This window comes from Manis javanica, chromosome 5, assembly GCF_040802235.1.
Source record: "Manis javanica isolate MJ-LG chromosome 5, MJ_LKY, whole genome shotgun sequence".
Lineage (NCBI taxonomy): Eukaryota > Metazoa > Chordata > Mammalia > Pholidota > Manidae > Manis > Manis javanica.
In genome coordinates this window covers 465,562-489,431 of record NC_133160.1, presented here as the reverse complement: position 1 = coordinate 489,431, position 23,870 = coordinate 465,562, and the positions used below count along the sequence as shown (strand labels likewise).

Here is a 23,870-nt window from a genome sequence, read left to right as displayed (position 1 = left end):
CTCCAGGCTCCTCACAGCCTGGCAAGACCCAGCGCAAGATCACCTCCTTCCTTAGTCCGAGGCTGGCCGGGGGTGCCCTGCAGCAGCCGCAGCCCCAGTCGGGTAGGTTCTGGGTGGGGGCTGCAGGGCAGGGTAGCTGTGCTGGCCCTGGGTGCTCACAGCAGCCCCCTTGCAGCACATGCAGCATGTCCTGGCTGCGGGGCAGAGGACATAGTCCCTTTCCAGTGCCCCTCCTGCAGCTTCCACCGCTGCCGGGCCTGCTGGCGACGGTGCCTCCAGGTGGGCAGCCTGGCCTCACGGGCATGGGTGGGCTATGTGTTGGGGCAGACTGCAGTGTCCGGGTATGTCCAGCACCTCTGCCTCCACAGGCCTCTAGGACATGCCCAGCCTGCCAAACTGCTGCCAGGAAGCAGAGTGTCACGCAGGTCTTCTGGCCAGAGCCCCAGTGACCAGGAGGGCCTCGGCACCCAGGTCTGGTGCAGCTTGGACACCGTTGCCTGGGGGCTGGTCGGGCGCAGCACCGGCAACCCCTTGGCCAAGAGCCCATCTGACGGGGACGTCTGTCCAGCACCTGGGGACACCCCTGGGCTGGCCTGTGAGAAGCCACCTTAGGGTCTGGGGTTGGCTAGAACGTGCTTCCCCAGAACTTTCTCTAGCTGGTGGCTTATGGATAGAGTCCCAGGGGCTTCACAGCTGAGTCCAGGACCCCACTGCTGGGAAGGAGGGAGAACCCTCTGCTGCCTCCTGTTGGGGACTTCCTTGGGGGGCTGTGCGTGGTCAGTGATCCTGCTTTAATAAAGCTGCTAGCACGAGTGGGACTTGAGTGTGCAGTGTGGGCCAGGTAGTGGGTGGGATTCAAGGGTGCCAGGAAGGAAGGGTTGGGGGTGTCTGCAGGGTCCCCTCTAAACCCCACCCTGTCGAATGTGTGGGTACCCTGAGTGCACTGTGCAAACGGCTCAGCTTCCATCCCGGCAGCTGTGGTGACACCAGAGAGGAGACCGGGTCCCCACTTGCACCCCAGCTGCCAGGCCTGGGCACTGGGTCGTGAGCTGCCCATGGCTCTGGGGAGGGCCTTCACAGGGCACTTTTGACCTGGCTCTGGGCCGGCTGGCGCCATGGGGGGAGGCGAGGCCGTGAAGTCCGGGCCGACTGTGGCCCCCGCAGGTCTCCGGTCCTCCCCCGGGGGCGTGGCGAGCCGGTCCATATAGGGAGGCGACGGCGTGTGTGTGTGAGGCCGAAGCCGCAGCTGCTTTGCTCCGGGAACGCCATGAGCGCGCCGCCACGGCCGCGCCCACCAACCCGGACCCCACCGTGGGCGCTGCCCGCCCTGCTGCTGGCGCTGGCGGCGAGCGGAGTGGCGGCAGGCGCGCCCACGTACCCGTGGCGGGACGCAGAGACGCAGGAGTGGCTGGCGTGCGGCCAGTGCCCCCCGGGCACCTTCGTGCAGCGGCCGTGCAGCCGGGATAGTTCGACCGTGTGCGGCGCGTGCCCGCCGCGCCACTACACGCAGTTCTGGAACTACCTGGAGCGCTGCCGTTACTGCAACGTCATCTGCGGGGAGCGCGAGGAGGAGGCGCGGCCGTGCGCCGCCACCCACAACCGCGCCTGCCGCTGTCTCCCCGGCTTCTTCGCGCACGCCGGCTTCTGCCTGGAGCACGCGCCCTGCCCGCCCGGCGCCGGCGTGGCCGCCCCTGGTGGGCTGGGGCGCCCGGGTTGGGGGCGGGGGACCAGGGCTCCAGAGGCGGTGGGGATGCCGCAGCTCCTTGATGCCCTGACCCCGTCCTGCCCATCTCATTCTCAGGCACCCCGCGCCAGAACACGCAGTGCCAGCCGTGTCCCCCCGGCACATTCTCAGCCAGCAGCTCGTCTTCAGAGCAGTGCCAGCCCCACCGCAACTGCACGGCCCTGGGCCTGGCGCTCAACGTGCCAGGCTCTTCCTTCCACGACGCCCTGTGCACCAGCTGCACAGGCCTCCTGGGCAGCACGCGGGAACCGGGAGGCCCAGGTGAGCCGTCAGGTTGGCCTGGGTCCCTGCCATCGCCTCAGACCTGAGTCCAGCCCTGAAGCCTGAGACACTTACCTGGACTCTGGGAAGGGCCCCCAGAAGCTTCGGGGGACCAAACGGCCCCCCCCCCGCCCCGCCAGGCCTCCCCAGGTGGTTCCAGTGAACACACAGCTGAGAGCCCCTGCGTCGCCAGGTGATGCCGTTTCCCCCACCGGGAAGCCGAGGCCTGTAAGTTTAGATTGCAGAGGGAACAAGGTAGAGAAGGGACAGACCCTTCGGTGCTGGATCCTGCCCTAGCAATGGCCCGCCAGACCCCCGCTGGCCTGAGTGGACCCCCCCCTGACTCCCCCTGCATAAGCTGTTTTCTGTGTGGAATGTTAAGAGTGCAAAGGTCTCTCCTTGGTCTGGAACCTCCTTGGGGCCCAGAGGGTGCAGGGCGCACGGAGGGCTTCAGTCTGCAGGCTAGTGAACGACCCCCACACCCAAGGCTGACCAGGCCCCCGGCCCTCCTGCAGGGACCGACCAGTGCGAGCGAGCACTGGTCGACTTCGTGGCTTTCCAGGACCTCTCCCCGAAGAGACTCCTGCGGCTGCAGCAGGCCCTAACCGGCCTGGGCGTGCGGACGTCGCCGCCGAGGGGGGACCGCGCAACTCTGCAGAGGAAGCTCTGGCAGCAGCTCTCTGAGCTCCGTGAGGCCCAGGCCGGGGCGCTGGTGGCCCGGCTGCTGCAGGCACTGCGCGACGCCAGGCTGCCAGGGCTGGAGCGCACTGTGCGCACCCGTTTCCTCTCAGCGCGCTGAGCGCCCTCCCCCTATTTATTCCTTCCCACCCAGATGCTCCATGGGTATCGCCATCCACACCACGGGAGACTTCCACCTGGGTCCCTGTGGCACTAACAAAGTTAATTTTTTATAAAGCCAATTTGTAACCCTGGACACGTGAAGCTGTTGTGTCTGCTTGGAACCTAGGACATCTGGCGGGGGAAACACGAGGGCAGGTGCTCCCTGTTCTTCCCAAGCCGTCTGGCTGCCTCCCACTCCGGACTGGGCAGAGCCCCCCACGAGCGGGGTGGGTTGTCCCAGACAGCAGTGGGTGGCAGGTGGTCCCTTCCAGCTGTGGGGCTCTTCCCATGACTCCAACTACACCCTCAGCGAACGCATGGAGCGTTGGGGCGGGCTGGGGGAGGCTCAGCAGGGGCTGTGCCCAGGAGATGGCACAAAACTTGGGGACTCTTGCTGCATTAGAGGACACAGCTTGGACTGGCCAGCACCACCAGCCTGCACACCCCAGGAGCACCTGCTCCTCCTGGGAGCTCTGTCCGCTCCTGGCCGGCAGGGCACTTCCCAGGGAAGACCTGCCCTGGCCTTGGTGTGTCTGACTGCAGAGAGAGGCCTTTTCCCCTCTGGGGCAGGTGGAGATGACCGTACTGCTCAGAGCAGCCTGGGGACTCCCAGGCTGGGCCGCCCTTTCCCTAGGCACTGGAGATCCCTATCTGACCTCATTAGGGACCCAGGGGACAGGGGAGACCTCCCAGCCCACAATGCCCCATGAGTCACCTCACCTACAGCTGGGAACCCCCAGTCCTGACTCATCCCTTTCTCAGGAATTCCTCCCAGAATGCCCGAGGAGTGCAGGCAGTCCAGTGGGCTGCGACTCCAGATACGAAGCCAGCAGGCCTCTGGCTGTGACCAGGAAACAAGCGGGCAGAGCTGACAGGCACTGGCTCCAGCCCGAGGGGCCCTCACGCCGCGGTCACTGTGCCCAGGCAGTCAGTCTCCAAGCCAGCCTTGGGTGCCTGGAGGAATGATGGCCAGGAGCCACTCAGACTGTCCCTTTATTGCCCACACTGGCCAGCACCCACTGGGCAGCCTCCTTCCCAGTACCAGGCCCACCGAGTACTGCTGACCGCACATGACTCATCCGGGGGCCCCCAGGCCTGAGGGGTTCCCCGCCCCCACCTGCAGCTGAGAATCCGGCCCCAGGCTCCACCAGCCTCCTCTGCCCCGCAGGCCGCCCACCCCCACGGGCACCCAGGCCAGGGGCAGGTGGGGCGCTGACTCCCAGCTTTCCCTCCTTGCTGTGCGTCAAAAGGTGACGTCGGGCCAGCGGGCGACAGTCCCCTTGGCAGACCTCCCCTGCCCTGTTCTAGGGCTGCATCGAACCCCAGGGTCCTGCTGGCCCTCAGGGACTTGGGCCGGGCACCCCTGGAGGTGACACCAGTCCCCGGCCACCTCAGCCACCTTCAGGGCCAGAGGAGGCCAGCTGCGGGCAGCCACGGCCCCACCAGCCCCGTGCAGGCGCACTTCACAGAGCAGCTCCAGGAGCGCCCGAGGGCCGCGGCTCTGAAGAACCACTGCCAGGCAGGCCCCCACAGGACCCACCGGGGGTTGGATGAGGTCCTGCGGTAGCACCTGAGCAGCCCCCTGGCCCGGTCACCCCGACTCCCCTTGGCAGAAGCCTCCGGAACCTACACTTTTCTGGACACAGAAAAGTTTGTCTTAGAGAAAAAAACAAAGCGAACAGGCACAGCAAACCCGACCCCCACAACTGGAAGTAGTGAGCTGGCAGGGCCTCTGGCCTCGGGATGAGCTGTGTGTGACCGCGGGCAGGGCCACGCCTACGTGATGTCCCTCTGTCGTGGTGGCCGGTGCACATTGCGCACGACGCACTTCACCATCCACTCGATGCCCTCGCGCACCCCTTTTCTGTGGAGACACTGAGTGTGAGGCGGGGCTGATGTGGGCTCCAACCCGCAGTGTGAGCCCCACTCACCCCGTGAGTGCGGAGCAAGCCTGGGTCAGGCAGTCGCGCCGGCCAATCTTAGAGGTGCAGTCGCTGAACGCGGTCTTGATGTCAGGGATGGAGAGGCAAGCCTGGGGAGGCAGGGCCGTGAGGAGCAGGGCCCAGTCCTGTCCCAGGGCAGTCTCCAGAGCTGCCAGCGTGGCAGTGGGGGCTGCTTCGCCCAGGAGGGGCCTCAGAGAAGTTGGGGGTGGGCAAGCGAGTGACCCTGGTCTTAGGACACCTGGCAGCTGCCAAGGCATGCTGCGCCTGCCTGTGCTAAGCCCCTTCCCGTGTGGACTGGCCAGGTTGGTACCCCCACCCACACCCCTGGCCTGAGAAGAGGAGGGTTTGGGGTCAGTGCTGACCCCCACCTTGGGACCCCTCTATTTTCCAGGCCTTTTGTCAGGGTCTCTCCCCATAAGGCTCCCTGCCTAGGGTGGAGACGGTGCCCTGCTTGGCGGAATTGGCTGTGTGGACAGAGCTTGTGGTGCCTGAGGATGGTAGCAGGTTCCCCTCAAACAGGGGCCCCATACCCCTGGCAATGGGGGCTCACCTCAACGTCCTGCTTGTTGGCCAGCACCAGGATGGGGACGCCATCCAGCACCTCACTGGTGACCATCTTCTCTGCAGGGTCAGAGAGGTAGCAGTGAGCACCCTTTGCCTATGATTGCCCAACCCGCGCAGGGGTCTCCACAACCCAGCCGACCTCTGCAGGTGTGGGCACTCTCTCTTGGCCAGGTGGGGGCCCAGCCTCCCCCAAGGCCAGCTCCGGATGTGCGGCATGTGCTGACTGGACCGGCCACCCCCAACACCCAGCCCTGGCAAGGCTGTACCCACCAAACGCCCACTTGGACTCCGACAGTCTCTCCTCATCCGTGGAGTCGATGACATAGATGACACCATGGCACTCTGCATAGTACTGGGGAGGGGCCAAAACAGGGTGCTGGGCTACAGGCACTCAATCACCACAGGGGTAGCCCCCAAAATGTCAGAACCTCCTGGGGTGCTGAGTGGGGAGGGAGAGCAGAGTGAAGATGCACCCCCAGACCTCTGCAGGAAAGGCTTGCTAACCTTAGGCAGGGGCACCTACCCTGCCCACTCCCCGAGTGCTGTGCCCCAAGCCCCATTTTGTCTGCTCCTGAGAACCACCATGACCGCTGGCCTGATGCGGGTGGAGGGGAAGGACAGACTTGGGGGCCTGGGCTGCTCTGCAGGTGGAGGGAGAGCGCTAGTGGGGCCATGTGGGGTGCCTCTGATGAGCCACAGCAAGACCACCATCACATTCGAAGCAGCTCTTGTCACCGGGGCAGGACAGCAGGTCAAGGGTCAAAGCATCACTGATCTTGGAGCTCTGCAGGCTGGCCTGGCGCCAGGAGGGAGGTCAGCTGGGGGCCCCCCCATAGCACCAGCATCTCGGGAGGCACCCCAACACGTAACTGCACGCACTGTGAGGAGTTATGGGATGAATGATGGAACACAGCATCCCCCTGGGAAAAGGCAGATGCACAAAGCAGGGGCACACGGGGATGGACCCACTGGGCATGGGGTGCAGGAAGGGGAAGATGGGACACCCTGGTTCCCCTGGGCAACCACACCAGTGCCACTTGCCCACCTCTCCTGCTGTCACAAGAGCTCAGGGCCCTGGGACTCCCTCACATTCCACGGACCAACTCTGAGCCGGTTCGGCACAGCGGGCCTGCTGGTAGCGGGATGAGCCAATGGCCAGGGAGCTGAAGGTGCTGGGGAGGCGCACACGCTCCCGGGCAGGCAACTGAGAGGAACAGGCCTGGCATGCACCCAGTACCAGACAAGCTTTGGCATCTGCCCCTGCTGTGGAGGATGCCCCTGACGGGCACAGCTCTGACCGACGTGCTGGGTGACCAGAGGGCAGTGGGATGGCCGTCTTACAGCTAACACCCAAAGCTGGCAGGCCCCACAGTGGTCTCCAGGGCAGGAAGGTGTGGGGTTTGCAGCAAGCAGAGGATCACCACGTGGTCCCTGGGACCCTCGTGGGTGGCAGCGAACTTCCCTCGGGTGTGCAACCTGGCCACAGCAGACAGGGCCCAAGCTGCCGTCGCCCTCTCCAGCACAGAGGGCCCAGCATACCTGAGGCTGAGTGTGAGCAGGATGGGGGGCACAGTAGGCTGCCCAACCTATGGCACCCGCCATGCCCCAGACCCTGACGGTGGCACCCATGGCCACACTGGGGCAAGGGCCCAAGCTTGGCTTCTGGGTGGGCACACACTGGAGGCCCAAGCATGGCCTGGAAGGGCCAAGGCCAGAAGTTCTCCCCATGGCCAAGGGCCAGGTGGTCCACAGCGTCCCTCTCATGTTGGAAGATATAGCCCAACGCTGGTGTGGGTATGGACCCCAGGTGGCAGCACATGTCCCAGACAGAGGTGTGGGAGTGAGGAAGCACCAGACGTCCGCCAGGACAAAATGACTGCAGCCAGATATGGTGCCAAGCCCCAAGGACACAGTGTCTGGAAGCGGGAAGGGATCAGGAACCCTACTTCCCATCTCCCTGGTGACCCACGGGGGACTCTGCTGCCCAGCCCCGCAGCTCTGGGCCCACCTCGCTTAAGACGGCCAGGGCCGCAGCAGGAGAGCCCGCGTCCTGAAGCCTGGCTGCCTCTTGGGCGTGCTGGGCGACTCACGCCCAGGGGGTAGCAGAGCTCCCACCTGGTGGGGTAGCTGACTGCATCGGCAGGAGGTGGGTACACACTCCACAGCGGGGCTGGTGCACACGTGGGGAACGCAGGGGTCCACCCGAGGACTTGGCCATCAGGGGCTCAGATCCCCGTGATGAGGCTGTGCTGCCACAGCGCCAGCAGGAGGGACCACAGCCGCCAGCAGAGCCAGTCTGTGTTTGCCCCTTTCCTCTTCCCTTCCAGCCCCCGAGGAGGCGGACTCCCAGTGCAGAGGCAGAGCAGGTGCACCACAGAGGGCTGTGGCCAGCGCAGAAAGTGTCACCAGCCATGGCCCTGCTGCCCACTGGCAGCACTGTGCCCATGAATGGCTCCTTGCTGGCTTCTGCATGACCCACTGACCCACAAAGAGCTACCCTACCAGGCCGCAGCTGTCCAGGGCAGCCCATCAAGGTGACCCACCAGGCCCTAGGGAGGCCCATCCAGGTCAGCCGACACAGGGCAGCCATGAGGAGCAGGTCCCCTCTGAGCATGCCCACTGGCAGGCCCCCGCCCACCCAGCTGCCCTCCCTCTGCCCAGGCCCACCTCCTCCTGGCTCCTTCCCCAGGGGCTAGTTACCCCGACCCGTCTGCTCCTGAAACCCTGGCCTGTGACAGGACATCATGCTCTGTCTTACTCCCTACATGGGTCTGGGGTAGGCCCATCAGTGGCCTGCTGGCCACTGGGTAGAAACCGCCCTCAGATCGAAGTCAGGGTAGGACAAGATTTGGGGAGGTGGGAGGCGAGGAAAAGGTGACTGGGTGCCGCTGTTGGGGTAGAGCCAGAAATCAGGACCTAAATACACAGGTGAGCAGCAAGAGACCAGGCAGGCAGGCCTGTGCCCCAGTGTGGGACTGCACAAAGGGGCCGTGCTGCTCCGCCAGGACGGGTACCTAGGGAAGGGGCTGGTCTGTCCTGCTTTCTGCTGGACCGCGAGGCCTGGCACAGCCTGAGCTAGAGACTGACTCATCTTGGGGTGTGGGGGAAAGCCATGACAAGGGGCATCTCAGAAATGCCCAAACCTGTCAAAAGAGAAGGCAGTTGCTGTGGGCTTCCTGACAAGGAGGAAGCCACTGTGGAGAACAGGTCCTAGGGTAGAACTGGGGAAAAAGGTCCCAGCAGGGGAGACACAGGCACTGTGCCTTCCCCACGTCTGCCTCCCAGCCATCACGTGTCTTGTCCTGCGGTGACCAGCACAGGATTTCTAAGCCAAAAAAGAACCAGCTGTGTCCTCACTTGGGGGAGCAACCAGGGTACTGGGACAGGATTTGGGGAAGCTCAGGAACATGGGTGACAGAGCTGCAGAGGGGAAGGGAAGAGGGTGAGTGTGAAGCCTGGACAGAGGAAGGCCCAGAAGGAAATGTCACGAGCACAGGCCGCAAGCAGCTGTCTCACCTTGTCCCACAGAGACTGCAGCTCTTCCTGCCCCCCCAAGTCCCAGAAGACCAGGCGGGCCTTTCCCACGTCCACAGTGCCGACTGCAGGGAGAAGAAACGGGGAGGCTGTGGCCTTGGTCCGGGCAGGGACATGCCACTCTGGGGCTCCTGGGCCTCAGGGACAGCAGGAGTTGGAGCAGGGCTCACACACAGGGCTCTGGCCACCTGCCCGCTGGCCTGCGGGCGTCACAGCATGCTCAGCGGTCTGCCCCCAAAACCCGCAGCCTAAAGGAACCCCTTACTGTTCAGACCCACGGTGGTAGTGATTTTGGATAGACTCATCCCCTTGTAGTTCTTGTTAAACCGGGTTTTTGACTGCTCCAAGAAGGTCTGAGAAGAGAGGGAGAGGCAGGCGTTAGATGAGGCCTGGAGTAGCTCCCACGCTTCCTAAATATCCCTCTCTGGGCCTATTCCTTTAAAGCAAAGCAAAACAACGTTTTGCCTTCAAAGTAGCTGGTACGACTGTCCCATGGTCTTAAACGGGTTTCGGGTTCTCCCTGGGCGGTGAACACGCAGCTAAAGGTGTGAAACCAAGACGACTTAGGCGGGGGGTTTCTGACGCGGAACAAGCACGAACCGTCTTTCCGGCATTGTCCAGGCCCAGGATCAGGATGCAGTACTCGTCCTTCTGAAACATGTACTTGTACAGGCCTGACAGTAGCGTGTACATCCTGCCCTGGGCACCGAGAGACCAGTCACGGGGCGACCCACACCCCGCCTCCCACCGCTCCCCGCAGGGAACGCGCGCCGGGCAGCCCTGGAGCCGGGGTGCCATCCTGACTCCCCTCCAGCCCGGCGCCCGGTCCCCTTCGTCCCACGATTCCCCCCAGGGGCCTACCAGCGCTCCACACCGCTCCCGGGATTCCTCCCACTCCTGGCCTCTCCAAGGCTCCCTGCTTCGGAGCGGACCAGGTCCTGTCCTGCTGCCAGGCCGGGCCCAGGCCCGCCGGGGCTCCCGTGCCCTCCGCCCGCCCCGAAGGCGCCCGCGGCCGGCGCACGGCAGGTGCCCGGGGCGTCCAGGGGCCACCGCGCGGTAGAGAGCAGGTCGGCGGCGCGCCCCGGAGGCCGGACGCCGCCAACCTCGGCCTAGCTAGCCCTCCCGGGCCGCCAAGCCGTCGCGCACCTGACCCCGCCGCCCGTCGACCCCGCGCTGACCTCACGCTGACCTCACGCGGCGCCCGACGGGACGCGAGCAGGCCGCCCGGGGAAGACGGAGCTGTCCCGGCGGCCCCTGCGCGCCGCGCCCCGGAGGCCCCCGCGCCAGGCACTTCCGGCGGCGGCTCTCGGGAGGAAGTGCCTACGGGCTGCGAGAGCGGAAGCGGGTCCTGCCCCTCTAGCCGGTGAGACCGGCGGGCTTCCCGTGGCGGCGGCCGGGCTTCAGCGCGGAGGGACCAGGCAGGGGGCGAGGGGGCGCGATCTGGGGCGACGGGGCACGGCCCGAGGTGACAGGTCGAGCGGAGGCGGGCGGGGGCGCAGGGCGCGGAGGGGTCTGGGCTGGAGGCGTCGGGGGGCGGGCGCCCCCCGCGCAGGCCTGTTCGCGAGAACCCGGGGAAGCCTGATGCCTCACGCCGGCGGCCGGGAGGGGAGCGGAGGCCGGAGCACGGCTGCCTCGGGTCCGGTCCTGGCCCCTCCGGCGGAGCGGATCGCCTTTCCCAGTCTGTTCTCTGAACGGAGCCAAGAACCGCACCGGGGCGAAAGGCGGCTTTTGTGGGTCCACCGAGCGCGCGGTCGGCTGGGGACTGGACGTGAGCGTCCCGGGACGGCCTGGGAGCAGGGGCGCAGCTCCCGCGCTCACCTGGCCTCTTTTCCTTGCAGCGCTGGCTCCCTGAGGACCCGAGGACCCGCCCGTGCCCTCCGTCCTTAGCGATGGACGAGGAGAGCCTGCAGACCGCCCTCCGAACCTATGATGCGCAGCTGCAGCAGGTGGAACTGGCCCTGGACGCCGGCCTGGACCCTTCTGAGCTGGCGGACCTGCGCCAGCTGCAGGGGGACTTGAAGGAGCTGATCGAGCTCACCGAGGCCAGCCTGGTGTCCGTCAGGAAGAGCAAGCTTCTGGCCACGCTGGATGGACAGCACCCACCCCGGAACGATTCTGAGTACCTGGCTTTCCAGGAGGCCGAAGCTGAGGGAGGGGAGGTGCCAGGGGTCCCCAGGGAAGAACTGGAGGCTGTTCCTGAAAGAGAGGCGAGCCCAGAGCCCAGCAAGCCTGGACAGGACGAGGAGGAGGAGGACGGGGCGTGGAGTGGGAGGAAGGTGAACGCCCCCTTCCACAGCTCGTGGGGCACCCTGGAGTATCACAACGCCATGATCGTGGGCACAGAGGCGGCAGAGGACGGCTCCGCGGGCGTTCGAGTGCTGTACCTGTACCCCACGCACAAGTCCCTGAAGCCCTGTCCCTTCTTCCTGGAGGGAAAGTGCCGCTTCAAGGAGAACTGCAGGTAACGCCCCTTGCTCCGGGCCGTGGGGACAGGGAAGAGAGCGGAAGGGAGCCCGGCATTGTGGGCCCCCTGCCTCTGGAGTTTGTGCTCTGCCCAGCAGGGTGCTGACAAGGAGAGCTTGGGGGGTGTGGGTTCTCACGGCAGGGCCCTAGTTGATACGTCTGCTTGGATTTCCTCGGGAACCACGAGAAGTACGGAAGGGCTTATGTGGGAAAGAGGGGGAGCCCCTCGCCCCCATCCCAATTCATTCTTCAGAGTGAAACTTCTAAAATTCAGTTTGACCATGGAAGTCTTCAAACACACCCGGAATTGTCGCTTAGCTTCATTGTTTGGCAGCCTTCCGCCAGGCTTGTTTCGTTTTCCTCCCTGCCCTGCTTTCCCCCCTGGGCTGTTTTAAAGAAATTCTAGAAATTACTGGCTTTTCCTCTTGCAGGTGCTTTAGGATGCATCCCTAATCTGGCTGATTAGGACATACCAAAAAATCTGTGTCATTATGTCTAACAAAGTTAACGGCAGGACCTTGTTCGTATTCAAATTTCCATAATTGTGGTAATGTCCTCTTTTCCTTAGGGCCTAACTTTAATTTTGCCCCTTTTAACTTAATCTTTGGAAGAAATACTTACTAAGAGTTCTAGCAGATAATCTTTTTGAGCAGTAGTCCAGAGTAACCGTCTCTAAATCTCTGGGCATCTTTTTCTCTTTTTATAGACTCTCTTTGGCCCGAAGTCTTTCAGGCACATCCCCCCTTTCTTCGTGCTTTGTCATTTCTGTTGGAGTGCAGCGCACGTACAGAAACGCGCGTGAGTCAGAAGCCTGCTTGACGTGTCCCCGGCAGACACATCAAGGAGCAGAGAGGCAGGCCCCTTCATCCCTTCTGTGTCCCTGCACGGTGCCCCATGTGCTGTGAATACTTCACGTCCTGTGCAGCACCCCTGGGAAGTAGGCCCCTGAGCGCACCCAGGTTGCTTGGTCGGGGGGTGGGCCCTGGCCTGCACGGGGTGTTGGCTCTGAGGCGGCCCTTAGCCACTGGGTTTCTGGGGCTGCTTGCCGTGTCAGCTCAGGCCCACCTGGCAGCCTGCAAACACTGCCGCCACTACTTAGGACTGAGGAATCACTTTTTTGCATTTCTTTGGATCTTTAAGAATATGCTAGAGAATGTTGAGACCCGTTTGGCCCCCTTCCTTGTCTGGGAAAATGCCATCATCACGACTCTAGGGTGTATTCTGGGAATATCAGTTCTTCACACATACAGGTATACCTATAAATAGTGAATATTTGTGGCTGGTGTTTAAAATAAATGGTATTATTTTACAACTTGCTTTTTTCATCAAGTGTGTTTGTGAGAAGTTTCCATGGTGATATTTTTAGAACTATTGTTCATTTTAACTGCTGTTATTTTTCCTCATGAATTTGCCACATTTTATTTGCTGTGTCCTCTTGTGACGTTTTCCAGTTTTTACTACAAACAGTGCGCTGTGAGCATCCCAGGACGATGGGCGTTCCCTAGCGTCACCAGTGTGGAGAGCACCTGCATGCTTCATTTTGTGTGTTCAGGTCCCAGTCCCTAGTCGTATCCATAGTCGCCCCTGGTAACGTTACCGGACTTGCAGATTCATGCCCATTGAAGGCTGGATAGTGGTACCTTGATGGAGTTTGTATTTTCTTGAGTCTCAGCAGGATTGAGCATCATTTTGTACATTTGTTATAACTTCATTTCTCTGTATTTCATTCTCATCTGTAAAACAGATTTGCCTTTCATGGTTGTTAGAATACTGGAGTGTGTTCATATGTGCAAAAAGTTCAGAATAGTACCTAATGTGTAGTAGACACACAGTAGATTTTTAACTGTTTCTTGTAATTGTAAAACAAAATCAGATGCAGGAAATGAATATATAGTATTTTATATATTGTAACACTCTGGTAATAACCACTCAGATCAAAACTACAAATTTTCCCACCCTCCAGAAACGCCTTTCTGGGCCTCAATCCAAACACGGCCTTCCCCTCCTTCGAAAATAACCACTCTCCCGACTTAGGGTGAGCCCCTCCTCGTGATTTTGCATATCACTCAGGTGTGGTGCGCTTGAATCGCCCCTTTGAAGCCTGCTGCAGCCGGCTCTGGCTGCACACACCCTTCCACCCAGCGTCAAGCACCCCCGGCGCCACCCAGCATGTCCCTCTTTGCTGCCAGCTGGCGGCCGCATCCAGGCCCCCAAGCGCCCTCAGGTTTACCCCCTTTTGCAAGGTCAGTGATGGTCTCTCCTCAGGAGGCATCTGACATCTAGTTTTTCTTCTGTGCTGTCAGCAGCCATTGATGCTCAAAGCCTACATCCACTGACTGAGTGGGAATTGCAAAATAAAGATCCTTTAATTCTGTCAGTTCATTTTCGTTTACTAGCTGGAATGTCACGAAGAGACTCTTTTCCCCTCATCTGATGTTTGGCCTCCCAGTGGTACAGATCTTACAGAAAAGGCAGGGTAAATGCTGGCTTTCTCTGTTTACTTAGTTTCCAAAGTAATGAATTGGTTCTCTTTCATCCTAGGTGATGAATTCGTTTATAAAAAATATCTTTCTGGACTCATGGATTTAAATATACGATGAATTTCAATCTATTGAGATTCTGCTCCTTGTTGAGGCTCAAGTTGTCCCAAGTTAGGCAGGTGGGAGCCTCTCAGACGGGCTGCACTGTCCTTGTGACATAGCCCCAGGAGTCGCTGACGGTCAGGATATTCCACGCTCACCGTGCCCCCCCCCCCCAAGCCTGGCGTCAGCACCGTCTGCAAGAGGGCCTGAATCCCTGGAACCGGGGGTGCGGGCCCTGGGTGCCTTCATGGCTGGGTTGGTCGTTGTCCAGGTCTCTGGTGGACTGAGTTTGAAAATATAGGTGAACACACATTTGTGTACATAATTATATATACACACATACCACATATGTATATTTTTAAGGCCTGCAGTGTTTTTACTTAATCTTTTCTGGATCACATCTATATTTTCTTCTCTACCCCAGGATTCTTGTTCTTAAGGACACAGGATAGTGGACTCCAAATGTCCTGCAACATTTTTGAATCATCCCATTTTCACATTCATGCATGCGCGCGCGCACACACACACAAAATACTCTCAGAAAACCATTTATTCTTCAGTCACAGTGATTAAAAACTGTCAAAAACGTTTTTACATGTCCCACCCACATTCCCCTGTGTGTTTTCAGGATCGCGTTAGATCTGTCGTGTCAGACTATGGCCGTCACCTACCATCAACTCCCTTTTACCCTCAGACCTTAGTTCTCAGAGAACTATCTTGGGGATTCTCTGGTTGTTTGGTTGAGGCTCGGTTTCCAGTAGTGTCCTCGGGAAGGGCTCACAGGAGCGACATTCCCAGAGCTCTGGCCTGTTGATATGTCTGTGTCTGTGTCTTTTATACTTGAAGGTAAGTTTTCTTGGATGTAGAATTCTTGGCTCCCATTACTTTCCTTGAACATTCTGGTATGTTAATCCATTTTCTTCTGAGATAAAATATTGCTGAAAGTTTAATGGTGATAAATTTTATTTCCCTTGTAAATCATGTGCTCTGATAGCTTGGAGTAAGTGTCCTACTGCATTATTTTGCAAGTGGATGTCCAGTTTCCCAGCACTATTTGTTGAAAAGACTGTCTTTTCTCCATTGAATGGTCTTGACCCCCCCACCCCAACCAGCAAAAACCACTGGGCTGTATACGTGAGGGCTTAGTTGTGAGCTCTCTATTCTTTTGCATTGCTCTGTAGTCCGTTTGTAGGCAGTACCACCCCAGTCTGATTACTGCTGCCCTGCAATCAGTTTGAAATCAGGAAGTGGTAGCCCTCCAACATCGGCTCTTCTTTTCAAGGTACTTTTAGGTGTTCAAGATCCTTTGCGATTCCATATGAATTTTAAAACCAGCCTGTCCATCTGCACATGAAAGACAGTTGGCGTTTTGGCTGGGGCCGCACTGACTCTGTAGGTCAGTTTAGGCAGTGTTGGCACCCAAGCAACGTGAAGTCTCCTACTCTATGAACAGATGTCTTTCCATTTCTGTAGGTCATCTTCAGTTTCTTTAAACAATGTTTTAAAGTCACAAATCTTGGTTACATTTATTTCTAAGATATCTGTTCATTTTGATGCTATTGTAAATGAAATGTTAATTTTATTTTTAGATTGTTCATTTTTAGTATATTAAAATACAGCTGATTTTTGTAGATTTTGTGTCCTGTAACATCGTTGAATACATCTGATAGCTTTAATGGGGGTTTTCATGGATCATTTAGGATTTTCTACAAAGGTACCCTCTGTGTTTTGAAGGTTCCCATTCTTCCACTTTGCTTTATGAGCTACATTATTACCTGTTTTCTCTAACAAAGAAATTTAAAGAGGAGTTTTGCTTTTACCAAAAAAACGGTGAAAAGCTGACTAGCACTCAGAAGTTGTTCTGTGGTGAGTCCTCGTAGAGGCAGTGCGCACCCCAAGAAAGCGGCCCCACCAGGCTCCTTCCCCGGGAACTGCACTCAGTGTCCAGTCGCTGCAGCCTTGAACTGTGTCTGAGCATCTGAGCTTTATCTTGACTTATTTTGTGCCTCAATGAATAAGGTGTGTCTTGAGGCATCAAGAAGCCTGTGAGAGGTGATTTTTTAAAAATTTTGTTATCATAAATCTACAATTACATGAAGAACATTATGTTTACTAGGCTCCCCCTTCACTAAGTATCCCCGACAAACCCCATTACAGTCTCTGTCCATCTGCATAGTAAGATGCTGTAGAATCTCTACTTGTCTTCTCTGTGTTGCTCAGCCCTCCCGTGCCCCCCACACACTATACATGCTAATCGTAAGGCCCCCTTTCTTTTTCCCCGCCCTTATCCCTCCCTGCCCACCCATCCTCCCCAGTCCCTTTCCCTTTGGTAACTGTTAGTCCATTCTTGGGTTCTGTGAGTCTGCTGCTGTTTTGTTCCTTCAGTTTCCTTTGTTCTTATACTCCACATATGAGTGAAATCATGTGGTACTTGTCTCTCTCCGCCTGGCTTATTTCACTGAGCATAATACCCTCTAGCTCCATCCACGTTGCTGCAAATGGTAGGATTTGTTTCTTTCTTATGGCTGAATAATATTCCATTGTGTATATGTACCATATCTTCTTTATCCATTCATCTCCTGATGGACACTTAGGTTGCTTCCATTTCTTGGCTATTGTAGATAGTGCTGCAATAAACATAGGGGTGCATCTGTCTTTTCAAACTGGGTTGCTGCATTCTTAGGATAAATTCCTAAAAGTGGAATTCCTGGGTCAAATGGTATTTCTATTTTGAGTTTTTTGAGGAACCTCCATATTGCTTTCCACAATGGTTGAACTAATTTACATTCCCACCACCAGTGTAGGAGGGTTCCCCTTTCTCCACAACCTCGCCAACATTTTTTGTTGCTTGTCTTTTGGATGGTGGCCATCCTGACTGGTGTGAGGTGATATCTCACTGTGGTTTTAATTTGCATTTCTCTGATGATTAGGGATGTGGAGCATCTTTTCATGTGTCTGTTGGCCATCTGAATTTCTTCTTTGGAGAACTGTCTGTTCAGCTCCTCTGCCCATTTTTTAATTGGATTATTTGCTTTTTGTTTGTTGAGGTGCGTGAGCTCTTTATATATTTGGATGTCAACCCTTTATCAGATCTGTCATTTATGAATATATTCTCCCATACTGTAGGGTACCTTTTTGTTCTATTGATGGTGTCCTAGAGAGGTGATTTTTTGGGTCTGGTAATGCTCAAACATTTTTCCACATAAATTAATGGTAACGGGCTCTTTCCTTGATGCCTGTGCATCTCACAGGTTTTGTGGGAACACTCTGCCTCCAGATGGTGGGGAAGGTCTGAATATACAGTCATGTCATCAGCAAAGGTAATTTTGCTTCTTTCTTTCCCATTTGGTTGGCTTTTATTTCTTTTTCTTGCTTAATTGCTCTTGAACTTCGAGTAGTGTTGAATAAAAGTGCCAAGAGCAGCATCCTTGCCTTGTTTCTGATGTCAGGGAACCATTAAGTATGATGTTCACTGGATTTTCCGTAGACGCTCTTCATCAGGTTGAGGAAGCAGTCTTCTATTCCAGTATGTTGGGTATTTTTTATTACAAAAGAACTGTTGGATTTTTTTCAAATGCCTTTTCTGTATCAGATGACATGATCATATATTTTTTCCCTTCATTTTATCAATGTGCTGTAGTACATTGAGTGATTTTCATATGCTGATCTGCCCTTACAGAGTCCCGGGCTCGATCACACCTAGTCATGGTGTGTGACCCTTTCAATGCGCCGCTAGACGCGGTCTGCTAGTTTCTTGTTGAGGGCGTTTGCGTCTGTCCGATCCCCAGTAAGGGCTAGTGGTCTGTTTCCTTTTCTTCTGATTTCTTCTGATCTTTGTCTGTCTTTAGTTTCAGGGTAAAACTGGCCTTATAGACTGAGTTAGGAAGTGTTCTCTATTTAGGGGGATAACTTTGAAAAAGATATGTATTAATTCTTCATTAAATGTTTGATAGGATTCCTCAGTGAGGCCATCTGGTCCTCGCCCTTTTTGTTGTTGGAAGTTTTTGATTTATGACTGAGTTTATTGATTTCTTATAGGTCTATTCAGATGTTCTGTTTCTCCTTGAGTCAATTTTGGTAATTTAGGTGTTTCTAAGAGTTTGTCATTTTCATCTAGATCACCTTTGTTGGCATGTAATTGTTCATACTATTCTCTCATCGTTTTCTTTATTTCTGTAAGGTCAGTAGTGATGTCCCCACTTTCTTTCCTGGTTTTAGTAATTTGAGTCTTCTCTTTTTCTCTCTAGCTAAAGATTTGTGAGTTTTCTTTTCTTTTTTTTAGTTCTTGATTATCTATTTTTTTCTTTTCTATTTAATTTATTTCCACTTTAATCTTTATTATTTCCTTCCTTATGCCAGCTTTAGTAATGTGGTGGTCAACTGAGAGGGAGGGGGGCATTCTAGTTCTATGATCAGATCTCAGTCTTTCAGTGAACTTACGCCTCTGGACTGTGAAGTTCGTGTGTGCTTCTCAGTCATACACACATGCACACCCCCCACTTAGGTGGGGCTGCACAGCTAGAGTGGGCTGGATTCGGGTGTTTCCCTAACCCCCAATTCAGTAGGCTCTGATAAAACCCCATCAGGTTGAAAAAAAAAACAACCATAAGGTTAGGCTCTTGTTAACTAGTTTTCCCTGAGGACAGGCCTTGTCAGGAAGAACAGAGAGCTGTGGCTTCCTCTGCCAGAGCGTGAGGGGATGTTTTGGTATTCACCGTGAGAGCCTGGCACAGTCACCAGAGTAAAACAGAAGAGTGTGGGGGCCCCTGCCTGTGACCGGGCTGCCTTGCAGGTCAGACTGGCCCACGCCCAGCCTCAGCGGCCGTCGGCGAGGTCCGCATTCCCTCTGCAGGCTGCTGGGCCGCCGCTCGGGTCGGGCGTGATCCTCTCTAGGGGCCTGTTGTCCCTTCCAGTTTGGGGCTGATGACTTGTCCTGTGGTCTCACTTCCCTTACGGATCTAAGAAGAGTTGCTGATTCTCTTCCCAGCTTCTTACATACCAAAGCAGAGACCAGAAGTGTCCCATCTAGTGAACGGTTCATTTCAGTTACACACTTTCCAACTCTGGATTTTCCATTTGATTCTTTTTGTGTGATTTCCACTCATCTTTTAAGATTCCCTATTTCTTGAATCATTGTCAAATTTTCGTTTAATTCTTTGCACATACTTACACTATCTTCAAAATCTTTACTAGATTCAACTTCTGGGCCAACTTAGATCCTGTCAGCTGCCTTTTTTCCTATGTGTGGGTCACACCTTCCTGTTTATTTGCATGTCTTGCAGGTTTTTATTGAAAGCTGGACGTTTCGGGTGATACATCACCTCTGGTTCCTGAATGGTGTTCTTGAGTGTTTTATTTTAGTATGTTTTCTGGACCTAAATTACAAAGTCTGTTTCCTCCAAAGTGTACAGCTTCTGCTGTCTTACTCCAATTTTAAAATTCACTTTTACTTTTTATCCTGGCTGCTCGGGAGTCAGCTGGGCGTGGTGGCAGCCGGTCCACGTGGGTTGGGGCGCACTGCGAGTTCAGCGGGCCCCCAGTTTCTTTTGGCTCTTTCCTGGAAGCTCCTGATACGTGGGGCAGTTTCCTAACCAGGCAGAGATGCACAGAGGCACAGCCTCTCCACGGCTTTTCCATTCTTGGGGTCTCCCTGCTGAGCCTCTGGCTGGCCCAGCGCCCGCTCCAGCGGGGCGCGACCACGGCCCTCAGCACTGCCGGTTTTCTCCGTCCCCCCAAGGCCCCGGGTCTCCCCCCCGCCGCACCTCCCCGCTCCGCTCTGCTTCAGCTGCGTGTGCAGCCAAGCCCAGGGGCGGACAGGCTGCAGATAACCCCCCCACCCCCACTCCCAGTTCAGTCCCCACACCGGGCAGTTTTCCAGAACACTCCCTTCCCGGTGTCGCCTCCGTCGGTCCATTTCCTGAGCTCTGAGGCTGTGAGTCCCAACGGTCCTGCCCAGCTGAAGTCTTGTTTTTCTGTAGAGAGGGTCTGACAAACTCATTACTTGAAGGAGAAAGTAGAGTTCAGAACCTGCTTCAAGTTGTAAGTGCTTGTTTTTAGCTTCCAAGCTTTTACGTTCTGGAGTATATTTCCATGAATGCTGTGAGGCAGGTAGATGATTGAGTTTTTTTGTTTGTTTTTAATGGGAAATAGTTTTTAGCATTTTCTGTGTGAAATCTGGAGTCCATCTTTTCCTGACCCATTGGTAACACTCTCCCTGTCGTGTGAGGTCTGCGCGCGGGGCTCCTCCTGGGCGCTCTCACTCCGCCGATCAGTTCTAAATTCTTAGTTTTGAATTCATTCTATGGCTGTGCCGTTTCCCCATGGTTGGAAATCTAGGCTATTTCCAACAAGTCTTTTGGATTCGGTTAACATTCTTTTGGCTAAGTCTTTGTATACCATCATTATCATGCTTTCAGAGTCATTTCTTAAGCTCTTGCTGGGTTTAAGGAGTACACCACATTTTAAGGTTTCTAATGCTGCCCAGGATCCACGCAGGAAGGTCTGACCGGTGTGCGTGTGACCCCTCCGTAGCTCAGAACTCCCCTTTGAAAGCTGTTTTGCTGGTCAGCTGAACAGGGCTTTTCAACCAGTCTCCAGTTGGAGGCCCAGTCTTGCAGCTCTGGTGCCATTTGGTCACGGGCAGCGCCCCGGGTGCCCGAGGACGATCAGGTGTGAGAAGGAACTGCCCAGAGCCCTGCAGGAGGAGGCATCTGCGGCACCTTCGTCCACCCACAGCAGTGCCTGAAACCCTTCTGTTTTCCATTCCTCCTTTTCACCATTGATTCCCGCCTAGAAGAACATCTGCAGCCGGGCCGGCTCTGTGTGGTGGATGGAGCTGACGCCCGTCCTCAGTTGCTCCTGTGGGGTTGAAACAGTTCCTCTCTGAAATGATGGCACAGAAGTAGACATGTGGTTAGATTTCTCATGTCTTTATTTGGCAAAGTCGTGCAGTCCTGTGTCCCCCGTTTCCTCCTCCTTCCCCCACCCTCCTGTGTTGGTTTCAGTCTCACCGGCTCACCGATGCCCGAGGTCAAGGCACCAATGTGGCAGCTCGCCTCTCCTCTTGGCCTTGGGAGGACTCGCTCCTGAGTGACACACAGCAGCCTTGATCCCCTGTTAGGGTCCAGGCCCTGTGTCTGGTGGACAGGCAGTGGGGAGCTTTAAACACGGGGCTGTTTGCCGGCCACATGGTTCTCTAGCCCACAAAGCTGGGGAGCCACCACGAGGCATCTTGTCCTTGGAGTCGCCAGATGCTTCCTGAGCTCGAGAGCCTGTGCCGGTGTGCACACGTGTGTGTGTGTGTGTCTGCGTGCGTGTGTCCCCTCCTCTCTGCCTCCCTGCAGGGCAACGCCCAGGCAGGTGGCCTTCCTTCTCCAAGGTTCCCTTACCCCTGGTGGCCACATCCGAGCCCTCTCTGCAGGTTCTCCCATGGGCAGGTGGTCTCTGTGGACGAGCTGCGCCCTTTCCAGGACCCAGACCTGAGCTCCTTGCAGGTTGGCTCTGCATGTCTGGCCAAGCAGCAGGATGGCCTTTGGTACCCAGCGCGGATCACTGGTGAGGCTGCCAGGGGCCCTTCCTGGGAAGCCCTCCTCACACCCCATGGGTGGTGTCCCCATGTGCCACTCCTTTGGCTGGGGCGGCTGCTCTTGGTCTTACCTTGCTCCCAACTCCAGTGCAGCTACGACCTGGCCCAACTTTGTTCCCCGCCTGCAGATGTGGACGGCGGCTACTACACAATCAAGTTTGACTCGCTGCTGCTGAAGGAGGCTGTGGTGGAGGGGGACGGCATACTGCCCCCACTGCGCACGGAGCCCACGGGATCCTCTGACTCAGAGGGCAGTGATGCGGATGACCCCAGCTATGCTCGAGGTGTGGTGGCTCAGGGTCCCAGAAGCCAGGAAGGGGGAGCCAGTATTGGCAGTGGGCTTGCAGAGAGGCTTCCAGCTGGTGGGTCCCCAGCACCTGACCACACGGTCGGAGAGTGTGGCTGCAGAGGTGTGCTGTGCTCAGCACACGGCGCACAGCAAAAGGGGCACTGGTCATGTAGGGAAGTGTGAAGACCCCCGCAGTGGGGAGACGAGAGCACATGAAGGGTCCGGGGCAGTGCAGAGACCCAGCCCCGATCTTTAGGGAGCACGTGTGCAGTAGGTACGATCCACACATTGCCCACTGGGACCGTGGCCATGCTGCTGGTGCAGGAGCTGCCAGGGAAGGCTACACACAGGAAGGGGTAGGGTGGAGGGCATGGGCTGTAGGAATGGGCAGCTCCTTCCAGTGGTGCCTGGCAGAGAGAGGAAGGGCTGTATCCACACAGCCAAGGGTGGGAAAGGTTCGGGAGGAAGAACCGGCTGGCAGCATCTGGCCTTCCAGGGGGCCCCAGGAGATGTCCTGGGAATCGGTCTTCTGAAGCCCCAGGTCTGTGGTGATAGACGGTAGCACTGAGCCGAGAGCAAGTGACAGTGACTGCTCTCCACGAGGGGTGGGGCTGCCCGCTGCCTGGGAAGGCAGGCCAGGGTAGGGGCACTATGCACCAAAGTTGCAGCCCTGAAGTGTGGGGAGGACTGGACCAGATTGCCACATGCCACACGGGCCTGGCAACCCACAGAGAGCCTGAGGTGGGTGTTACGGCCCTAGCCCAGGGCTGAGCTCTTGGGCTGGTGCTGGCCAGAGCCCAGGGTGCTCCATGTGCAGCCAGGCCAAGCCACTGCCCTGTTCCCTGCAGTGGTGGAGCCCGGCCCTGCTGCGCATGGGACGTGCAGCTCTGCCTTCGCTGGCTGGGAGGCTCACACACGGGGCATCGGCTCCAGACTCCTCGCCAAGATGGGCTACCAGTTTGGCAAGGGTGAGTGTGCCGCTCTGAGGCGGGGAGGGGCTGCCACAGCCCGGGGTCCAGCAGAGGCAGCCCCAGCCCTGTGTGCCTTCAGGTCTGGGCCGACACGCCGAGGGCCGGGTGGAGCCCATCCATGCTGTGGTGCTGCCCCGAGGCAAGTCGCTGGACCATTGCGCTGAGGTCCTGCAGAAGAGGACCGCGGCTGGCAAGGCTGGTGCCCACAGGCCCCCAAAGTGCCGGGGCCAAGGGAGCCGTCCTGCAGGCCGCCCACCCCCTCATAGTGTGTTCGACTTTCTGAATGAGAAGCTGCGAGGCCAGGCGCCTGGGGCCCTGGAGGCCGGGGCAGCCCCCCCAGGGAGGGGGGGCGGCAAGGAAACATACCACGCCAGCAAGAGTGCCAAGCGGGCGCTGAGCCTGCGGCTCTTCCAGACCGAGGAGAAGATCGAGCAGACCCAGCGGGACATCCGGGGCATCCAGGAGGCCCTCGCCCGCAACACTGGTCGGTACGTGTGGGGCCGCACTCAGGGTGAGGGCGGGATCCGGGGAGGCCTTGCATGTGGTCCTGCTGCAGGCGCCCGGACCCAAGGGTGGGGCGCTGGGTCTGAGGAGGGTCTAGAGGACTGGAGGGTGATGGGCAGCGGCAGCTCGGGGGCTTTGAGGTGGCCGCTGGGCAGCCCGTGCTGAACTGCAGCTCCTCTCCAGGCACAGCGTGACGGCGGCCCAACTTCAGGAGAAGCTGGCAGGAGCCCAGCGGCAGTTAGGGCAGCTCCGGGCCCAGGAGGCGGGCCTGCAGCTCCAGCAGAGGCAAGCAGACACCCACAAGAAGATGACCGAGTTCTAGAGCCCTCGCACGTGCCATCCGTGCAGCTCAGGGACACCGGCTCCCAGCTGCGTCAGGAGGACCAGCTGTCCACACCAGATGCCCTGAGAGACAGACCGCCCTGCTCCCAGCCTCTCCCCCAGCCAGCCTTGCCAGCCTGGGGCATGCGGACGCTGCCCAGGGGAGACGGGACCACAGGAGTCATTTCTGGACGCTCACTTGCCCTTTGACCCCACCTGCCAGTCTCCTTAGCAAGGACATTAAAGTGATTGTGTGGCTGTGTCTTTCC

At 57.4% G+C, this 23,870-nt stretch overlaps 4 protein-coding genes across 12 annotated transcripts in view; 3 read left to right on the top strand and 1 right to left on the bottom strand.

Moving 5' to 3' along the window:
- The window catches only part of RTEL1 (regulator of telomere elongation helicase 1), a 29,684-nt gene extending 28,872 nt beyond the window's left edge, over nt 1–812 (top strand). The window contains 3 exon segments of the mRNA XM_073236336.1: nt 7–103; nt 105–279; nt 369–812. Of these exon segments, the coding sequence (XP_073092437.1) occupies nt 7–103; nt 105–279; nt 369–449 (353 nt within the window). The 3' untranslated portion in view covers nt 450–812.
- A 63-nt stretch (nt 813–875) lies between these two features.
- TNFRSF6B (TNF receptor superfamily member 6b) lies at nt 876–2,939 on the top strand. Of its 2 annotated transcripts, none has more exons than XM_073236343.1 (3): nt 876–1,694; nt 1,802–2,005; nt 2,568–2,939. In XM_073236343.1, the coding sequence occupies exons 1-3, from the start codon at nt 1,268–1,270 to the stop codon at nt 2,687–2,689; spliced, it is 753 nt and encodes a 250-aa protein (XP_073092444.1). In that variant the 5' UTR covers nt 876–1,267; the 3' UTR covers nt 2,690–2,939. The 2 variants fall into 2 exon arrangements, with proteins under 2 accessions (XP_073092444.1, XP_017510848.1); XM_017655359.3 differs by having other exon boundaries at nt 2,521–2,939.
- An 881-nt stretch (nt 2,940–3,820) lies between these two features.
- Nucleotides 3,821–9,997, bottom strand: ARFRP1 (ARF related protein 1). Of its 4 annotated transcripts, none has more exons than XM_017655361.3 (8): nt 9,748–9,997; nt 9,487–9,585; nt 9,152–9,239; nt 8,869–8,951; nt 5,623–5,704; nt 5,339–5,409; nt 4,777–4,877; nt 3,821–4,709 (listed from the first exon to the last, which is right to left on the bottom strand). In XM_017655361.3, exons 2-8 carry the CDS (start codon nt 9,577–9,579, stop codon nt 4,622–4,624), a joined length of 606 nt encoding a protein of 201 aa, XP_017510850.1. In that variant the 5' UTR covers nt 9,580–9,585; nt 9,748–9,997; the 3' UTR covers nt 3,821–4,621. The 4 variants fall into 4 exon arrangements, with proteins under 4 accessions (XP_017510850.1, XP_017510851.1, XP_036862441.1 ...); XM_017655362.3 differs by having other exon boundaries at nt 9,487–9,580; nt 9,748–9,881; XM_037006546.2 differs by lacking the exon at nt 9,487–9,585 and having other exon boundaries at nt 9,748–9,881.
- Nucleotides 9,998–10,111: 114 nt separating this feature from the next.
- ZGPAT (zinc finger CCCH-type and G-patch domain containing) lies at nt 10,112–23,863 on the top strand. 5 transcript variants are annotated; one of them, XM_073236339.1, is made up of 7 exons: nt 10,112–10,249; nt 10,725–11,347; nt 21,352–21,485; nt 21,645–21,800; nt 22,654–22,773; nt 22,856–23,264; nt 23,464–23,863. In XM_073236339.1, the coding sequence occupies exons 2-7, from the start codon at nt 10,776–10,778 to the stop codon at nt 23,600–23,602; spliced, it is 1,530 nt and encodes a 509-aa protein (XP_073092440.1). In that variant the 5' UTR covers nt 10,112–10,249; nt 10,725–10,775; the 3' UTR covers nt 23,603–23,863. The 5 variants fall into 5 exon arrangements, with proteins under 5 accessions (XP_073092440.1, XP_073092441.1, XP_073092443.1 ...); XM_073236340.1 differs by having other exon boundaries at nt 10,178–10,304; XM_073236342.1 differs by having other exon boundaries at nt 10,216–10,311.
- The last annotated feature ends 7 nt before the right edge of the window (nt 23,864–23,870 follow it).

Bases quoted from the DNA above. Each gene is read 5' to 3' on its own strand.
- ZGPAT (XM_073236339.1), top strand. From the start codon at position 10,776: ATGGACGAGGAGAGCCTGCAGACCGCCCTCCGAACCTATGATGCGCAG. The intron at 21,486-21,644 runs GTGAGGCTGCCA...CCCCGCCTGCAG, and splicing joins GTACCCAGCGCGGATCACTG to ATGTGGACGGCGGCTACTAC. The intron at 22,774-22,855 runs GTGAGTGTGCCG...GTGTGCCTTCAG, and splicing joins GGGCTACCAGTTTGGCAAGG to GTCTGGGCCGACACGCCGAG.
- ARFRP1 (XM_017655361.3), bottom strand. From the start codon at position 9,579: ATGTACACGCTACTGTCAGGCCTGTACAAGTACATGTTTCAGAAGGAC. The intron at 9,240-9,486 runs GTTCGTGCTTGT...CTCTCTTCTCAG, and splicing joins TGGACAATGCCGGAAAGACG to ACCTTCTTGGAGCAGTCAAA. The intron at 5,705-8,868 runs GTGAGACAGCTG...GCCCCTCCCCAG, and splicing joins TGCAGTCTCTGTGGGACAAG to TACTATGCAGAGTGCCATGG.
- TNFRSF6B (XM_017655359.3), top strand. From the start codon at position 1,268: ATGAGCGCGCCGCCACGGCCGCGCCCACCAACCCGGACCCCACCGTGG. The intron at 1,695-1,801 runs GTGGGCTGGGGC...TCTCATTCTCAG, and splicing joins CGCCGGCGTGGCCGCCCCTG to GCACCCCGCGCCAGAACACG. The intron at 2,006-2,520 runs GTGAGCCGTCAG...GCCCTCCTGCAG, and splicing joins GCGGGAACCGGGAGGCCCAG to GGACCGACCAGTGCGAGCGA.